Raw genomic sequence first — 18,609 nt, 5'->3', positions numbered from 1 at the left:
TGAAAAGAAAATTATTGGCAACAGTGTATATGCGCTTTCTAGTGTTCACCCATCCCACATTTACCACATTTGGTTGAGCAGAGATTTTAATTTTTTTTTTGGAAAATCCATGAACAGTTAAACATGCGCTGCTGCTGATCTTGATGACTGGAGAGGGGCGTCTCAGACATGTGCATGTGTTAAGAGTCATCCTGAGACTGCATGTACCGCGTGGCTGTAACTGCAGTTTGAAGGATAAAGGCATGTCACATGGCCCATTTCCTTTCTCTCCAGTACTCTAACAAGTTCTAACCACATTTCCTCAGCAGTCACAATATTTCTAACCTCCCATCTGCTGCTGGAGCAGCACACGTCTACCTGCCTCGCATCTTGTTTGTCTTCGTGTAGGTGAGTTCTCATCTGACTTTTTCTGAGGTTTGTCTGAAGAGCCGCTAACCATAAGTTGTTTCCAGTGATGACAGTGTTGTGAATCGGGCCTGAGCTGTACCATGTGTCGCTGGCTTTTTCCTTTGTGTTGTAGTATTATTTTGCTGTATGTATGTGCAGTAAAAACTCTTTGTTCAAGATTTGATATTTTTAAATGTCCTCAGAGACTTAAATAAGTCAAAACAGGAACTGAGATATCACCACGTTTATGGATATATATTCATATCAATGATCTATTGGAAGATCCATGAGTCATATTCTGCTTTTTAACACATTAGAACAAACAACTTACAACCAGGGTATAATGTAACGTAAACATAGTGTACAAGGCACATTACATGCTTTAAGTGGTAACTGCCCTCAGAATTATTTTAGAAAGGGTACGTGTAAGATAAGCAGAAGAAATACTTGGCCATACTGCTTGTAGAAAATGGTCATCTTGGAGGAGAGAGGGGAAATTATAGCAATTGTGTGTATTCTTTTTTCTTCATCAGTTTTGTAGTTGTAATTTAAATGGGGGCAAAAACAAATAACCCTAAAAATCTGTCTTTTTTTCTATTACAAAACATTTTTTCCACCACTGATGCTGTAATCGCGTACTTAACCGTTGCATAACTTCCAGTTTAAATGACAGCGCTTCCACAATGTGCATTATTTTTCTCTGCATTGTGGTATTCCCCTCACACCCCAAACCACGACCAACACCAACATTACGGTCACCATGTGTCAAAGAGTGTCAGAGAAAGTGTATTTCTCCTTGCCTCTTAGTTTCAACGGTCTCTAGATAGAACATATCAGTGGCAGTTGAGAGTGTTACCCCCCCAGAATATTTCGACAAAAAGCGACAGTTGACACTCTGCCACAAATCATCCGTGTCCTTTTCCTGTGTGAGAACTCCACCCGACACATGTGCCCCTGACACGCACAACAACAACACAGAAAAATGGCACCTTGACTGCATTGATACAGTATATATTTCACACCTCTACATCAATCAGTTTTGCAGTTGAGTTTTGCACAAGCTTACACTCGACTGCATGCATCACTTTAGATAAGGCCCGGGTAGATAAAGAGCATTCACCTTTTGTGGTTAATGGTATCTGATGGGTTTGTTCTCTGTTTCACAACCATTAGGCCTAGACGAGTTGCACTGATTAAGATAATCAGGAAACTGCCTTATGTCAGTATGTTTCACACGCCTCACAAACTCTGCCACACAGGTGATTGGAGCCGACTACCATCCAGACATGACGGGAAATCTAAGCAGCACCAAGCTGGACAACGCGACCCTGGCCCTCTTTAAGGAGACGAACACCAGCATCATCATTTCTGTCATCTACATGATTGTCACTGTCATTAACCTGGTGGGAAATGGCCTTTCCATGTGGCTCCTCATCTTCCGTACCTCACCCAAGAGTCCCTCCATTATCTTCATGATCAACCTCACCCTCACTGATATGGCCCTTGGTACCGCCCTGCCCTTCCAGATCGTCTATCAGCTCAGAGGATACCACTGGGATCTGGGATCCAATATGTGCAGGTATTTGTCATGACTGCAGGATGATGTTAAATCATTGATAGAGGTGTCCTTCGACAGAAATCCACAGTGCATATGGACAGCCCTTTTAATTTAACAAATTAACACTTGATGGCTTGTTTGATGAGCTTATACAAATGCTAAAGGTTACTGTGGGGGTTCAGATATCAGACTATTTCTTAGACCGGCACTGGGACTTGTTCTGTAGCTTTTGATAGTGTAGCCGATGTCGATCTGGCCCTCTGCGTTGTGTTTCTCACGGCCTGCCCTAGGTGAGGTTCGATCCCACGACCTCCCGCACCGGAGGCGACGATGCTAACCTCTTCGCCAAGAGGTTGACAACCACTTGGCAGGTCGGTTAGCACGTCTTTTATGGGTGGAGTGAGTGCACATCCGTTACAATAGCCTACTTGTGGACATAGCCAGACAAGTTCATTACCGTAGGCTAGATGATCAGAAATGAGTGTTCAGATCAGGATAAACATATTTCTCAGAATATCAAACTTTTGTTGAAAACATTTCTCTACCAGTGACTAAATAAAACGCTGCTCTTCTTGTCAATCCACCTACAGTCTCATGACCCTCGTCTTCTACACCAATATGTACTGCTCCATCCTAACCATGATGGCCATTGGTATCGACCGCTACCTGGGCATCGTCAGGCCAATGCGCTTCAGGGAAACCAGGGAGAGGAAGTCCATTGCTGTCATCAGCTGCCTTTTCATGTGGGGTTTGGTCCTGATTGTTTTAAACCCGCTCATGACCACAGACCTGACTTTTGCAATCCAAGACCTCGGGATTACAACCTGCTTTGACGTGCTGAAGAAAGACATGCTGCCTACACTGCAGGCCTGGGTGGCCTTCATCTTCGGCATGGTGTTCCTGCTCTTCCTCCTCCCGTTCTGTGTCACAACCTTCTGCTATATCAGTGTCATACGCAAACTGTCCAGAGATTCCAAAACAGCCCAAAAAAAGAGAGCGATACGCCTGGCCATCTTTGTTCTTCTGGTCTTCACCCTTTGCTTTGCGCCAAACAACATCCTGCTGCTGGTTCACAGTGTACTCAGGCTCTTCTTCGATAAGTCTGCCTACATGGCCTACAAACTGTCTCTCTGTTTAAGCTGCGTGAATAGCTGCCTCGATCCCTTCATTTATTACTTTGCTTGCAAGGACTTCAGACAGAAGCTGAGGCAGATAATGAACCTGCAGAGCCACAGTAGTGGCGACTCAATGAAGATGGATCACAGAGAGAATTTGTGCCCATCATAGTGTGTGTGTGTGTGTGTGAAGGTCAAGAGGAAGAACAACAACAGTGTTTTCTTTTATGCCAAAGCACAACGAAGTATGATAAACACGTGAAAGGAAGTGAGAGAAAAGTGTGCCAAATGTGTGAGGGTGCATGTGGCACGCTTTTGCGACATCTTTTCATGGGTCAAATGTCAAAATCATTTGATATTGTTTTTTTTTATGTGTGCCATGCTGCTACCACAGAACAAATCAACATGTACTTGCATACTTGAGTCTGTTTGCCTAAATTAATCTTTATCTGCATTAGCAAATCCGTTTATTGCCTAGGCTATATTTTTTTATTTTACCTGCCACAAGCATCATAGAAGTTATTCTGTCTGAATGTAGCATACACAGATGTAAATAAAATGTGAATAAAGAGTTTGATTTAAATTATCTCCACTGTCTTATCTGACCTTTGAATATTTCCAACATTATCTCTACAGTATGTCTTCGTTAATTTCTCTCTAAAAACAATTGATTATCTATGAATGGCTGATTTCCTTTTCTCTTTGATTTATCTCATGCACCTTTATTTACTTTAAATCTACTTTAATTCTTTAAAAAATAAAATGATCTTGTATTTTAGTAGTGGTGGCAGCAGTGCAGAGCCATAGATCGCTCTGGAGTAGTTTGGAGGCTCCTGTAACAAGTGTGCCATTGGTGGAACCCTGGTGGATCCGCTGACGTTGATTACGTCATCACGTATGCGCCGTTACGTGGTCGTCATCGCAAGTGGCTTCTCTCTCACTTGACAGTTTCCTTCTTGTGCGGGTAAGTGCTTTGCTGCGTAGCTACTATGAATCAACGCAAACACAATGAAATATGTTTTGTTTTTAAACGCCCGTGATTATTTCGTCGTGTCTGTTTGAAAATGGCGTAAACTCGTTAACCAAATGCTGCACTGACGCTTCGTTAACTTGGAAATTAATGGAGCTTTTTTTTTTGCACAAGTTAAAGAGGCTGAAATCTACAAAACAAACCAAGTTAGCTGATCTGCACGGTTGTAGCAAACACTAACAGCAGGTGAGGTAGAGCAGCAGCAAATAGTTACTATTAGTAGTAGCCTAATAGTTACTAGTTAAGTAGTTAGCTGCTTTGCATTATTAGCCCCATGTTGATTACGTAGGCACACATTGCATTGCATTACATCACTTTACATGACACACAAATTGACATTATGTGTAATTTTATTTTCATGTGTAACTTTATGCAGTCTCAAACAGCAATGGAGGTCTGTAACAGCAGCCCAACTCCACCTAGGATTACATCATTGTATTACTTGATTGGGAAATATGGGATTAAATCTGCAACTAGGGATTTCTTAATCATAGATTAATTAGTAAATCTTAGAGTAGCCTATAATCAAATATCCATTGTACTGCCCAAATAGACTCTTTTGTATTCCTTACTTAATGTCTATAGGTTTTGTGTAAACAGGGTTGTAAATCATGTAAAAGCAGCAATTCCCACTGAAGAAGCTCTAACATGTTAATAAATGTTTAGCTTTGATTTTTCTCTTAGCATATTTGCATTTTTTTTTAGTTAATCATGATTATTTGCTTAATCACCCTGATAATTATGGGTATATCCTCGATGACAGTGCATAGCTGAAACACTGCAGTCATGTGATTACTTTTTTGCAGAGTCTCCAGCTCAAACTAGGCCAAATCTGTAATGTTTAACTCTGTTCATTACCTACAGGGCAGTTCAACGAGAGGGCCACCATGGTGCTGAACCCTGTCATATCCAAGCTCTCTGGCAAACTGGTTGTGCTGGCAAGTGCCTCTCCAAGGAGACTGGAGATTCTCCACAATGTGGTATGTTTCCCTCTGGTTAAACTTAATGTATGTCACGACTGCTCTCTGTCAAAACATGAAATTTGACATTGAATTGAGCTCTGAAAAATGGCCTGTGTCAAATTGATTAGGCTATAGAGTGTGGGATTCTGTGCTTTTCCATCTGTAAAAAGTGTATTTTAGCATTGTTTTAACAATTTATTCAGCTCATTCAGCTTCCAGCTTTCAGCATTCACCCGCATTTCCTTCAGGAAATGCATTCTCTAGTTGTTTTAAATACACATTGTAAAAAAGAAAAGAAAGAAAGAATATTTTAACCCATTACACCTGCACATTGGGAGTCTGTATCTTCGCTTAAAAGGGAGCAGCTGACATTATTAATTTAATGGATTAAACACATCAGCAGCAATGTATGGTGCCACCTCTAAGGTTAACAAACATAGGCTGAAGGAATGATTAAAGGTTTGGTTTTCTTTTTTGTTTTCTTATGTGATAACAGTGATGTCAGTTTAAATTAAAACAATGATGCATTTTTCTCTCTTGCATGTCAGGGCTTACGCTTTGAGGTGGTACCATCCTGGTTTAAAGAAACTCTTGACAAGAGACTTTTCAAAGCACCTCATGAGTATGCAGTTGAGACAGCCAAGCAGAAAGCCCTGGAGGTGGCCAGGAGGATGCCCTTTGTGAGTTACACTCCTTTTTATATCGTGGTATACCAATCATTTTTGCTGAAGAATAACATATTCATGATGTATTATGTCTTAATTTGCTTTAGAAACACTTGAAAACTCCAGACATAGTAATTGGAGCAGACACTATTGTGGTAAGTGAAAGGAACAAAATACACAGCAAATTTGCAGTTTACTGTATGTGATGTGAACTTATTGTCCTTTTTTTTCTTTTCCAGACTGTGGATGGCATGATTCTGGAGAAGCCCGTGGACAAACAAGACGCCTACAGGATGCTGTCAAGGTCAGACTCATTTACGTACTTACTTCTCTCTTCTGCCATCCCAGTGTCTCACTTGTCTTTTCTTCCTCTTCCAGCTTAAGTGGAAAAGAGCATAGTGTCTACACTGGTGTAGCAATTGTCCTTTGCCATGAGAAAGAAAGTGAGTCACATCTGACTAATTGTTATTTGTACAGATCACTTCCATAGAAATTTTATAATGGGGATTTTTATTTTGAGGCTTTACTAGCCTGATGTGGTCATTCTGTCAGTGGACACATTTTATTTCTGAACTTCCCTGACCTGCAGACGAAGAAGTGGATTACCAGCTGATTGACTTCTACGAAGAAACAAAGGTGAAGTTTGCTGATCTCTCAGAAGATATGCTGTGGGAGTACATCAATAGTGGTGAACCCATGTGAGTATAAACTTTTGAACCTTCACATATGTAATAGCTATTGATTTCACATAGTGTGTAGTAACCTCATTCATTGGAGGCGGCTTCACTGGGCGTTTGTGAACCTTTTGCTTTTTGGACTTTGATGCCTGAGTTTTGTTCCACTTGTGTTTGTCTTGTCCTCTTTGATAGGGATTGTGTCAGCAAGAAATAAAATCCTGACTCAGGTCAGCGAGAGTTTATGGGCTGACCGACTTATTATTAGACATACAAACCCTGTGCACAAGTGTGCTGTTGTTTTTGTATCATTTTTAGTGCACATGTTGCTGTGTCAGTAAAATGTGTTTGTGTGTTTCTGTGTGTGTGTGTGTGTGTGTTAGGGACAAAGCTGGTGGGTATGGTATCCAAGCTCTGGGAGGCATGCTGGTGGAGTACGTCCACGGGGACTTCCTCAATGTTGTGGGTTTTCCGCTCAACCACTTCTGCAAACAGCTGAACCTTATTTACAACAGCGATGCCTCATCTTCTGACCAGGAAAGTGCCTCTGTCCATGTGAGCCACAACGGCACACACACCGCCTCGGGGTCCACTCCGCCTCCACCCGACCTGCCAGCTCAGTCCAGCCACAGCCCCAGCTCTTCAACCAAACACAACTCCTCACCCAGCCGCAGACCGAACAGCCCGTCTGCCAGTCAAACACACCCCACCAATGACAGCCCTGTCCATAAGGTCAGTATTTCTCACCCTATTAACACAATCCGTTAATACCTTTTTGTTTATAATTATTTACAAGAAATGATCTGTTCCTATAGGCGAAAAGGAAAGGCAGTGAAAGTGAACTGGGTGAGAGTTCGTGGATGTTGGTCAACAGCTTGTCTAAACATACAGAAAACAAAAAGGCTGAAACCCGAGTCTCTGAGAATGCAACATTACCGGTGCTCCCCAGCAGAGGGCAGGCGATGGAGCTCAATGTGACGGAGCAGGAGGACAGCGAACCTAAAGAAGAGGACTTGCAACGAATCACTGAGCTAATGGATGGCTTCAAAGCCTCAAAGGTAATTGCTAATGAATAATACATACATTAAGCTTTTAACATCTTCCGTTGTTGTAGTTAACTGTAGCAGATGTAATGAAGCGCTTCGTTCATCTTAAAGGAGTAGTTTGACATTTCTGGTCGTATTTTTTTTCTTGCAGAGAGTTAGATCATAAAATCTAAATCAACATGACTAGCAAAGGAAAAACTCAGGTGGTTTTGAGTGTGTATAAAACTCACTAATGAGCACGTAATTTTGTGCTCATTTAAATATCTGGTGCAAAACAACAAGATGTGGTTTTTACAAGCCACCTATTGCTCAGGTGTAGAGACTTCCTGTAATCTGTGCTGGTCGCCAGGCGACCACAAGGATAAGAAAGAAGAAGAAATAAACAAACAAATCCAGTGTGTTTTTAGAGGTGCTGGTTAATATTCAGCAGACAGTAGCAAAAATGTTAAAGTCTATTGAGTTGGTCTGTCCTTTAAACTATATTTCATTGTTATGGAACTGTAAAAGAGGACATTGTTTTTTTTTAACTAACAGAAATGAAATGAAAGTTACTATGTTGCTGTTCCAGTTTACTATGATCTGACAGCAGCAGAGGCATATCACATGCAACGTCCACATAACTGAAACCACATACTCTCTTCTGTATCCACTCTGCTTTCTTTCAGGCGCTGTTTACTGCATCCGAGTTGTGTTTGTTTGACCTGCTGCAGAGCAGGCCAGGGCTGGACGCAGCACAGGTGGCCCAGGAGATCAAAGCCTCCGTGAAAGGGACTGAATGCCTGTTGGAGGCTTGTGTGTCTCTGGGACTGTTGAAGAGCAAGGAGAAAAGTTAGTCTCAAGCTCTCAAGCCTGTTGATAATTACACAATAATCACTCTCTCTTGCTTAAAAGTGATCGGTCCATTTGATATTCATCTTCTCACATGTGTAATGTCATCTTCACTAATAGCGGGCCAAAAGGCTGTGTACGAGAACACAGATCTGGCAATGCGTTATCTGCGGACAGACGCACCTTTGTCACTGCGCGGATACATCCAGCACTGCAACAACACAATATGGCCTCTTTTCTCCCACCTTGAGAGCGCTGTGCGTGAGGGTACCCACCAGCATGAGAAGGCCTTTGGCAAGAAATCTAAAGATGTGTTTAAGGTGATTATCTTCAAGTTTAGCCTCAGACTATTATAACCCAGACAAATTAAAAATGTCTCACAGGTGCAATTTTCTATTCCTCTCTGTCGTTCGTCTGTGTTTAAAGGATGCGTACTACAACAGTCAGGAAGTGAAACTGAGATTCATGAAGGCCATGCACAATATTGCCAAAGTTACTGGAAAAGCTGTGGCAACAGCTTTTGACCTCTCCAGTTACAAAGTCGCCTGTGACCTCGGAGGTAAGGAGGAAGTGTCAGAGGTTAAATTTGGGTGGTGAGTGCTTGAAGAATAAAGCAGTTTTCTCATTGTTTGTTTTTCTCCCTCAAGGATGCACTGGTGCCATGGCCTATGAGTTTACTAAAGCCCATCCTGGGTTGTCTGTGACAGTTTTTGACCTACCTGCTGTTGTTGAGATGAGTGAGCATTTCCAACCGATGCAGAAAGACAACCGGGTGTCATTTGAAGCAGGTCTGTTTGTTCATCAACACCAAAAACAGTGTTTGACTATTAATATTTATGTGTAACACTGACTTAAAGCATAAGTAAGCAGAATATTTGTGTTAATATAAGTCTTAAATAGTTATATCTTCCGACAGCAATCACTTATATAGAGTATTTGGTCTGAAACACGGGTCTGTCAGTCACTCTGCTCTGCTGTAAGCCGAGGAGAAAACTTTCCTTGTATCCTACAACCTTTATCCAATGAGGAGAGAGAACGGCATAAAGGGGCGGTCCTCTCTGTGTGTGCAGCCAAGGGATGCGCGTGAATATGGTGACGTAGGGACAAGGGCGGGGACTGCTAACTCCATCAGCTGACAAGAAGTTAGCCAAAACGACCGGATCGCTTACTGTACTTCTGCTTTAATTAACTTGTTTTGTTTTACAAAAGTGACCCTCCCTCTCCCTCCCCCTTTGCTTTTTGAACAGGAGACTTCTTTGAAGATGAGCTGCCCAAAGCAGACTTGTACATCCTGGCGAGAATTCTTCATGACTGGCCCGATGAGAAGGTGCATGTTCTGCTGGGGAAAATCGCGAATGCATGTGCACCAGGTAAAACTGTTCAAGTCTTAACATCAAGTTGACTACATGTTTTTTGTTCAGTTCATACAAACCTAGAATGAAGCTTTCAGACATGTGTAGTTTCTCATTTCAGGATTAGCAGATTAGTTTTACTTCTTTCTTCCCTTATTCTGGTTAAAATCAGTTGCTGTTTTAGTCAGGCTGTAGTTGGACTGCTGCAGCAACCTGTTATTGCCAGTGCTCAACTGATATCAAACTGAAAGTGATAGCACTATTGTGTAATACAGAACAACTTTTTATAAAAAGCTGCTTAGTTCAAAGCCAAGCCAAAACGCCAGAACCATGATGGTATTTACTTTAAATGTATTATTAAATGCATGGTGATGAGGGAACACAAACCAACACTATTGCTCTCTAAAACTGTACATCTGCATACATATCATGCACTTGCACCATGCTGCCAGGATGTGGACTTCTGCTAAGTGAGATCTTCCTGGATGAAGACAGAGGGGGGCCGAGTCGTGGGCTGCTGCAGGCCCTCAGCATGAGCGTGGGGAGACAGAGGAGTGCGAGTGAATACAGTCTGCTTTTGAAGAGCCACGGTTTCATCACAAGACATGTCAGACACACAAACAACTTCCTGGATGCTATGCTTTGCATCAAAGTGTGAAAGAGAAAAATTCTGAACAACACCTTGCAAATGGCCTTGTAGTGTCTTGTATGTTTTAAAAACTCAATGCCAAGATGAATGTTTGAGTCTGTGGACCAGTGGAATATGCTTTTTGATTTTTGGATCTTGTAAAGATGGACTGAATGAAAAAAAAAACCTCTTATGTCTGAAGTTTTGGACACTAAACAAATTATATTATTGTCTATGTTCTAGTTGCAATTTTATAATTTTGAAAGTCTTGAACAGTCTCTCATGTTGGGCAGTAGGATGTGCAGTGCTCATAGCTGAGACCATGTTGGATGGACAGACGCCCTACTCTGCTCTGCAGTCTCTGAACATGCTCGCCCAGACTGAGGGACAGGAGAGACCAGAGAGCAAGTACGCAGACATGCTGAGCAAACATGGATTTGGGAACACGCATGTGGTTCACACCAAGAACTTTTTAGATGCTCTTATTGCCATTAAACTGTAGCAAGAAAATCACGCACACACATCCTCATATTCTTCATCCACACTGTTACAACACAAAGTCCTGGTTCAGTTTTAATTTGATCATTAAAGGAAAAATTACTGGCATCTTTCAATAAAGAATTTTCATGATTAAAAAAAAGAAAAACTCTTAAAGACCCCCTCCCATGAAAATCGTGTTTTTGGTGCTTTTCACATGTTCCTGTGGCATTTTTCTTGTGTTAGAGCACATATCAGCAGAAAAGGAAGTGCAAAATTGCATTTCTGAGTTTTTCTGCCTTCAAATTGCTGTGAACCAATGGCAGACGCAAACTGGCAGTTTCAGGCATAGATATATATAAGAAGACTAGATGACTCACCCGCAGCTGTTGACCCAATGACACGGCGTAGCCAGTACGGTGGCCATCTTGGGACGGGCAACTCTCTCCCTCAGAGCATTAAGCCTGTGGTGCATGTTCTGCTATAATGACCATAACTTGCTCAGTTTTTGTCCGATTTCAAAACGGTTTGATTTTTATGAACGTTTATGCAGTTATGATGCAGCATACTTAGAATCACGGATAATTTTAATAATGTTTTTTTTTTTGTAAAAGTAACATTATAGTGACATTATGCAAATAGTTAAAGTAATAGCTACATACTGATTTATTTTTCACAGAGTTATGAATCGTTTTTTTAGTGCAGATGACTGGATCACCATCTACTGCACTGTAACTGCAGCCAGAGTCAGAGCAAGTTGCCCATCCTCATATGGCCGACTGTTAGCTACGCCTGCGTGTAGTCCGATCTACCCCCTTGGTTTCAGGGAGACTGGAGCTGACGTGTCACAGCTCCAGGGGAGGGCACTAGTGCTACAAGCTCCCGCCCCGCTCTGCATCTGGCTCAGAGGTGAAAGCCTTGACAGCTCGGTGTAGCGGTCAAGGTATAACAGGTATAGCTCACCTGGTAGAGCAGCTTGCACCGTGAGCAAGGACTATGTTTCAGTCTGGGATTGAATCCCAGTGTGGAGTTTTACGCTAAATGCTCTGAATCTGTAATTGTACAATGTCCAGCTGTCAGCAAGCGGGGGGTGGGGTGCGAGGAGGTGGCTGGGCGGGTGCTGGGCGGGTGCAGAGCAGCGCAGTCTCCGCCCACCCTCCAGAGGTGCATTGCTAATGTGCATTGCTAATGAGCTGGTTTTAAAATGACCAAAAAGGGTGGCGGGAGGGGGACTTTAAGTGAAAGTATTGGCTCCAAAATTTGACTGAAACCACTTAAATAGCACCAAACTGTATTGAAGGACATTTGAAGGAACTCATGTTTCATAGTGTTTTAATTTACACATTTGTTATTGGATTATTACCACAGATTCATAAGGATGTAAGGAGCAATTTTATGTATGTGATTCCAACTATTTTACATAATGAGAAGTTTAGTATATAATAATCACATTAAATACACTTTTTAACTTAAGTTATGTGTGTTGTGGTAAAAGATGTGAACCAGGTCCCCCATGGGAGCTTCTGCATATGAAAACTACCAAGTGTTTTATGCAGTTCCACTCAATCGTGCAACCGTGAAAAAGCTGCAAAACTGTTCTTTCATAAGACCAATCTGCTGCTTGTTGATGTGATGATGAAGCATGTGAAAGTTATTTTTAAGATTCTAGCATCTGCAATATCCTGCTTGTGGTGCAGCCACTGCCTTGCTATCCGTTGTGCACTTAACTTGGGGCAAATCTGCCTTCAAACTAGTGCCCAACTGATATGGCGCTGATGTCAATATTGGAGAATAAAAAAATTCTGATAACAGATATATCGGCCAATTAAATTTGTAAATTTTTAAAAGAAATAAAAAAAAAAAAAAAAAAACTAACAGCTGCTTTTGATCCCTCAAATTTATATTTAAATTGAAGGCATAACATTTAACTATTTTTAAATACTTGTATCATCAAAGTATATGAACAAATCTAACATTACATTGCAAGCCCCTTTAATATTAAGCTTTTCAAAAAAAAACATGTGCAAAAACACAGTAAAGCTCTGCGAAATAAAATAATCAAAGATGGGATGTCATAAAAGTTACTGACAAAACATGATTTATAATCTCAGATGTCCTCTAAATGGGTGTTCACATTTTCTTTCCTCCATCATTTTGAATAGCACAAGAACATCATTTATAAGTAAAAACCAAGTCATATTCCCCGCACATTATTAGTAAAAATATAAATGTTAACATTGGTGTCTACCAGCCCCGACCAACGATATAATTGGTCAGGGCCTAATTCAAAATACTACAGTTTGTCAATCAGTACAGTGATAACAGGCTCACTGTGATATTTATCAACCAGGAACTTGCCCTCTGAAGTCTGCCTGTGATTTTATAAGACGGCCTATTATCTCTCTTTACCCTGATCGCCAATAGGTCCAGCTAACTGCTCACGAGTATAGCACAACGACATCCTAAAAGACCAAGCAGATGCCTATGATGTGGCAACAGTACCAGTTTTATTCACATGTTTTCCGACCCAGGCACTCAGGCTTTTGGGAAATACAGATCATCTTGGAGGGAGGGGATGACCCAACAATACTGAGTCACTGCTTTTCTTGTAACTTCAGCGCTGCTGCTGCTGCTGCTGCTGCTGCTGCTGCTGCTGCTGCTGCAGTCAAATTGATTGTGGATCCCCACAACCCACAAATTTTCTAGGCGGTACACCTGCAGTTATTCAGATAAGATGTGGGCAGAAATCTATACTACTACAGCTTCCTGTTTCCTTACCACTTACTTGACTACCTTGGCACCAATAATATGTTTAAAGGTAGATACGGTAAGCATTTTAGAACTTTGTGTCGTACCTCAAAATTTGTGCAAAATCAATGATAAAACTGTCACCAGATGTGAGATTTAGTTTGCAGTGTAGATAGTGTGGCTAACATTCTGCCTGGTTATGCATTAGAAAACAAGCTGTCAGGCTTTGGCTGGCGTGCAGATTGCTCAAACACACCCACGCTGTGGTCAGCTGGATGACGGCAGTGGCTGGAGCGTGAGCATCCTGCCTCTTAAACACTCTGAACCGTCATATTAGATGATGCAATGTGGACGCAATGGGGCTCAGATGATTAAAGAAGAAATAACAACATCGGAGCAGTGTTATCATCTAAATAGGATGTCATTTTGCCCCCGGCGGACATGACTTCATGTTTACTTCGACCCTAGAGAAGGCTGGGGGAAGATTGCCAGTGATGAGGCCTTTTATTCATGGAGGCCGCATCAAACAAACTCGGGGGCGTGGGTGGAGCCTTCTCCTTGATCTTGAATGATGGCCACTTTCCACTGATGACCCTCAATCTCCCATCATTACAAACTGCTGTAGCACCCATAACCATTAAAGCTCCAACCTACTCTTCCTTATTTCCCCCTTTGCTCTGTTTGGCCATGTTTCCAAAGCTGACAGCTGAGAGCTGCTTATTGCACATGCAGCTCGCATCCATAGTGATATTTGATATTCTGGACATGAGACCCAAATATTTATTTCGCAGCTGAAAGCCTTGCACAGTCCTTTGTTTTTCTTGCTATGTCAGTAAATGTCCTCAAGATGGCACCACAACCCTGCAGATCTGCCCTTGAAAACTTGGCGAGAGGCAAAGATCCTGTTTTGTTTAACTGTCTAATTCTTTCCAGTGGCAGCAGCAGCAGCTTGTGTGCTACGGTGATCTGAACACTGAATTACAGTGAGCTATCAGAATTAAGGTTTATGTTGCTAACTTTGTTAATTCATTTCTAATTCATGTGTGTGATTAGATGTTCCCCTCGTAATGCAGAGAAGCACATCTTTTTACAAACACACCTATTGAATTTCAGTGCATACTGTAGGCAGCAGATAGAGCAGCCAGGCAGCTGATGGGAACATGGGAATATCCACAGCCAGGATAAATAGCTGTTATTCCTTGTGACACTGAAAGTGTATCCGGATTACTCTTCATTTTGGATCCCTCTCTAAGTATTTTCCTAGAAGGGTAATAAGGGTGGTCATGTTATTCATGGCTATTTTCTTGTCAGTCTGGGCTCAGGCTCTGCGCGACATCTAACTGATTTCCATTACTCACATTTTATTCTTTCGATGGGGAGAGACAGAGGAGGGTTATTCTGAAGTTCAAATATGACAGCGAGTGTAAATCACATAAGGTTTGTGTTATTATGATTGCATCAAAACACTATACATTGCAGGACTTTCCCTGCCACACACTGGTTTTGAAAGGCTGCGTTGACTCACTTCTTCATACACATTGCATTACCCCTCAGCTCTTTTTTAAAAACATATAAGTGACACCAAATGGTTGTGTAAGGTTGGAAACACAGACGAGCATCACAAATCAAATAGCAAGAATTGCATGCTCCCTGAAAAACATGATGAAGCATTTCCATGAAAGGATTTGCATATCCTTTTCGCTGCCAGTGTCCCAGCTGCACCCGCTCACCCTCAACATGCCTCAACTTTTGTGTACGAGCATCAACAGCAAAGAGACTGCGAGGCTCTCTAATGAAAACCATTCAAGTCAATCAAGTTTACCAGAGACCAAAGGCCAGTGTAATTTGGGAAAATTGCTGAAACTCCAAAGTAATCTTCTGTAATGTGATCTTGCCTATTGAACACTGGCTGTACTGTACGTGTCGGATAAGAGCTCAGTCATTTTCTTCAAATGCAGTCTTGACAAGCAGCATGGATAGCCACCTGCAAGTAATCATCATTCTAGTGTTAAGTGCTTTGATATTAAAATGACTGATTTAAGACCATTTGCTGCTAGTAGATAGCGATTTGAAAACACTTCCATATGTTGATAGGGAGGATAAGCCGAGTTTGTGAACTGGGAGAAGTGCATGTTGTGTTTACTGTTGTAGAAAAGCCAGTGAGAACTCAACGTGGTCTACTCTCAAGCTTTTTTACTTTTCAGATGCGTAAGCAGCCTAAACTTTCAACAAGAACATTGCAATCAAAGTCCATTAAATAATAATGAGTGCAAAGCTTCATGAGGTTTAGTATGTTAATTGCTACATAATGTAAACTTGTGCCTCTTTGAATTTTCATGCAACTGCCAAGATAACCACTTGGGGGCAACGTTGACTAAAGAAATCATCAGCGCAGAAACTGATTTTTATTTCACGTTTTATTGTTTGTTGACACTTTTATCAAAGTGACAGCAGAGGACAGACAATTTCACTGCTGACTTATTTGACATTTTGCAAATATCCATGTCAAACTTTTAGTGTTATCTTAGTTGAAAAATAAATACTAGCCTATTGCTGTTTATACCAAAAGCCTCTGTGACTTCGGGAAGTATACACAGAATCCAAATGGTTGCATGCAGAATAACAAACAGTCTCTAATCAGTCAGTTTTCTGAATTGCCTCTCAAAACTGAACTCATGCTTGGGCACCTGTTTCAAAGAACAGGCTTGTTTATCAAAGTCCTCCTCTGTCAACAAACAGAATAAGCGCGATGATGGCTGGCTCCTCAACCCACATCTGATTTCAGCAAATGTGCAATTGTTCAAAGTGAGTTGTGCTTCATTGATTTGTTTCAAGGCAGAGGAAAAATAACCTCAGGGCTTCTACCAGTTAGAAATAACAATGGAGTCCTTCTCTGCTGTTTGTAGTTTTTTTTTTTTTTGGCCTGACATCAGTAGTCCTACATGGAGGGATTTTCACTGCGGATTTAACTGCTGGTTGGGACTGAATAAGAAAGTACTTTCCACTGGAGATAGTCAATTTTTGCGTAATAGATAGCCATTATAAATGATATATTATAATTGATTTCAAGTTTCAGGTTTTTTGATTTGTCACATAGCCTGCAAAATGTTTTCCCTCTGTCCTCTCTTGCTCTTTAGTGCTTCATACGCTTCTTGATTCGTGGACTTGAGATGATTTAAAGTAATAGTTTGACACTTAGCCCAAGGAAATACGCTTATTTGCCTGTTTCTTCCCAATAGCTTTAAGAGAAGATTTTTCCACTCTGTCTGTAGAAGAAGTATGGAGCTGGAGCAAGGAAACAATTAGCTTTCTTAACTTAGTGCAAAGGAAAACAGAAACTTTTGTTTTACAGGGTGCTATGTGTTGCTATTGGTGTTTACAGTCCTGTTAGGTAAAAAAAACAGGTCAACTGTCTACACTCTTTGTGCTTAGCTGAGATGAGATAGACAGTCTTTACTGCTTTGTGCAGTAAGTAAGGAGCTGGATCAATGACACGATTAGATCAGCATAGCTTTGCTTAACTTTGCACAAAGAAAAGAAAAGTTTTAGTTGCAGGCCTACATGGTGTTTTGCTGTCGCTGGTTTTGATGTTTACATTTCTATGTAGCTATGTGCAGAAGAAACCAGATACAACAAATGACAAATTGGCCTGTTAGTTGTAAAGGATACTGTAGCATCATTTTGAAAAACAGACTCTTTCCCTTTGTTTACATTCTTTATGCTGAGATAAACTGGTGGTCTGTACAATAAGTAGCCTATGGAGCTGGAGGGAGGAGATGAGATGATTAACTTAATTTAGTGTAGCTTAGTTTAGCACAAAGAAAAATCAAAACCTTTACTTTTACAAGGTTTTTTGTGTTGCAGTCAATGTACATTTCTGTTACTGTAGCGTACTGCGTAAAACAAACCACAATACAACATAAGTTGCAAAATAGCTAGCTTTTTGGAGTTAGCAAAATCTTGAGCATTTGAAAGACCCCGGGCTAAGTGTTTTCTATAACACTCTTTATGCTAAGCTATAGTCTTAGCGTTACCTGCAAACCTACAGTGCAGAAATATAACTGTCAAACTTATTTTTTTTTTTAAAAAAGGTACGCTATAGGAATAAGTCTTTGGACTCTCTCTGTCTCTTAACTTTTATTCCTACTAGTCCCTGGGGTACACGTGGGCATTAGCAGTGAAACAGTGAACCCACCACCTTTTGAGCTCAGAATCAGAGCCCATTTGGCACCTGCTAAAAGCCAACATGAGCCTCATTAACATATGGAAATATTTGTTGCGGTCAAATACGAGAGTCCGTTTCCCCTTCCTGTCTCCATGTGATGTGTGAGGTGTCACTCAGAGATACAGTAGGGGAGGAGACTCTATGTGCTGAAATGTTTGGTGACAGGGCTTTCATCCGACCCACTGAGGGCTCTTTGTTGTTATTTTGGGATCTCTCATGGGTGCAGTCTGAGAGAGCAGCAGACAGACTGGGTCTCATCACTGCACACACACATACACGCAGATATGCACATGCACATGCACACACTAACAGACACCTGATATACAAAAAAAAGAAAAGTAGTGACATGCTGACTGCCATGTCAGTCAAATTAGAGGTTTTCCAGAGGTTAGAAAAATCATAAATTCTCACCAATTAACAAATATTTCGAAATAATTTGTTCCACTTGTTCGAACATAATTTGAGTGTAGAAAGAAAAAATGAGACTTGATTAAACATCATTACCCATCACAAGTCAAAATTGTGAGATAAATCAACATTTTTGACCCAGTATCCCATATTTTTTGAACTTCTCACGAGCATTTTTATTTTCATCATATGTAACTTTTAATCTTTTTTGGTGGAACTAGACTTCCATGCATCTGGGCTTCATTTTTCATCTTTTGCAGTTGTGAAAGTCTTTGATTTAGAGACTTAAGTGAACATGTTCTTGTGTTGCTTTGATGTGAGTTATTTTTCTGTTGCACCAAATGTAACTCAGAGTTAAAGGCTCAGTTCACCCAAATAACAAGTACTAGTTTTCAAATCCAATTTTTAATGTAATCTGAAACCATACAGATTAGCAGTCCAGCAGATGTGATGTGTAAAAGTTTCCAGGCTAATTTGCTGCTCATGTCTTTGTTTTGGCCTTTAAA

At 41.0% G+C, this 18,609-nt stretch overlaps 2 protein-coding genes across 3 annotated transcripts; both read left to right on the top strand.

Annotated features, from left to right (window-relative positions):
• The first annotated feature begins 295 nt into the window (after positions 1-295).
• Positions 296-3,545, top strand: p2ry8 (P2Y receptor family member 8). Its single transcript, XM_083996350.1, has 3 exons — positions 296-387; positions 1,647-1,966; positions 2,536-3,545. The coding sequence occupies exons 2-3, from the start codon at positions 1,674-1,676 to the stop codon at positions 3,230-3,232; spliced, it is 990 nt and encodes a 329-aa protein (XP_083852476.1). The 5' UTR covers positions 296-387; positions 1,647-1,673; the 3' UTR covers positions 3,233-3,545.
• Positions 3,546-3,968: 423 nt separating this feature from the next.
• On the top strand, positions 3,969-11,766 carry asmtl (acetylserotonin O-methyltransferase-like). 2 transcript variants are annotated; one of them, XM_083997109.1, is made up of 15 exons: positions 3,969-4,024; positions 4,955-5,070; positions 5,601-5,732; positions 5,825-5,872; positions 5,957-6,021; positions 6,096-6,160; positions 6,307-6,415; positions 6,775-7,123; positions 7,207-7,449; positions 8,103-8,265; positions 8,386-8,585; positions 8,692-8,824; positions 8,913-9,053; positions 9,513-9,635; positions 10,542-11,766. In XM_083997109.1, the coding sequence occupies exons 2-15, from the start codon at positions 4,978-4,980 to the stop codon at positions 10,745-10,747; spliced, it is 2,070 nt and encodes a 689-aa protein (XP_083853235.1). In that variant the 5' UTR covers positions 3,969-4,024; positions 4,955-4,977; the 3' UTR covers positions 10,748-11,766. The 2 variants fall into 2 exon arrangements, with proteins under 2 accessions (XP_083853235.1, XP_083853234.1); XM_083997108.1 differs by having other exon boundaries at positions 10,070-10,672.
• Positions 11,767-18,609: the final 6,843 nt, after the last annotated feature.

This window comes from Trachurus trachurus (genome assembly GCF_905171665.1).
Source record: "Trachurus trachurus genome assembly, chromosome: 21".
In the NCBI taxonomy this organism is placed as follows: Eukaryota; Metazoa; Chordata; class Actinopteri; order Carangiformes; family Carangidae; genus Trachurus; species Trachurus trachurus.
The sequence above is the reverse complement of the archived record's forward strand: the minus strand, read 5'-3'. Positions and strand labels throughout refer to the sequence as shown.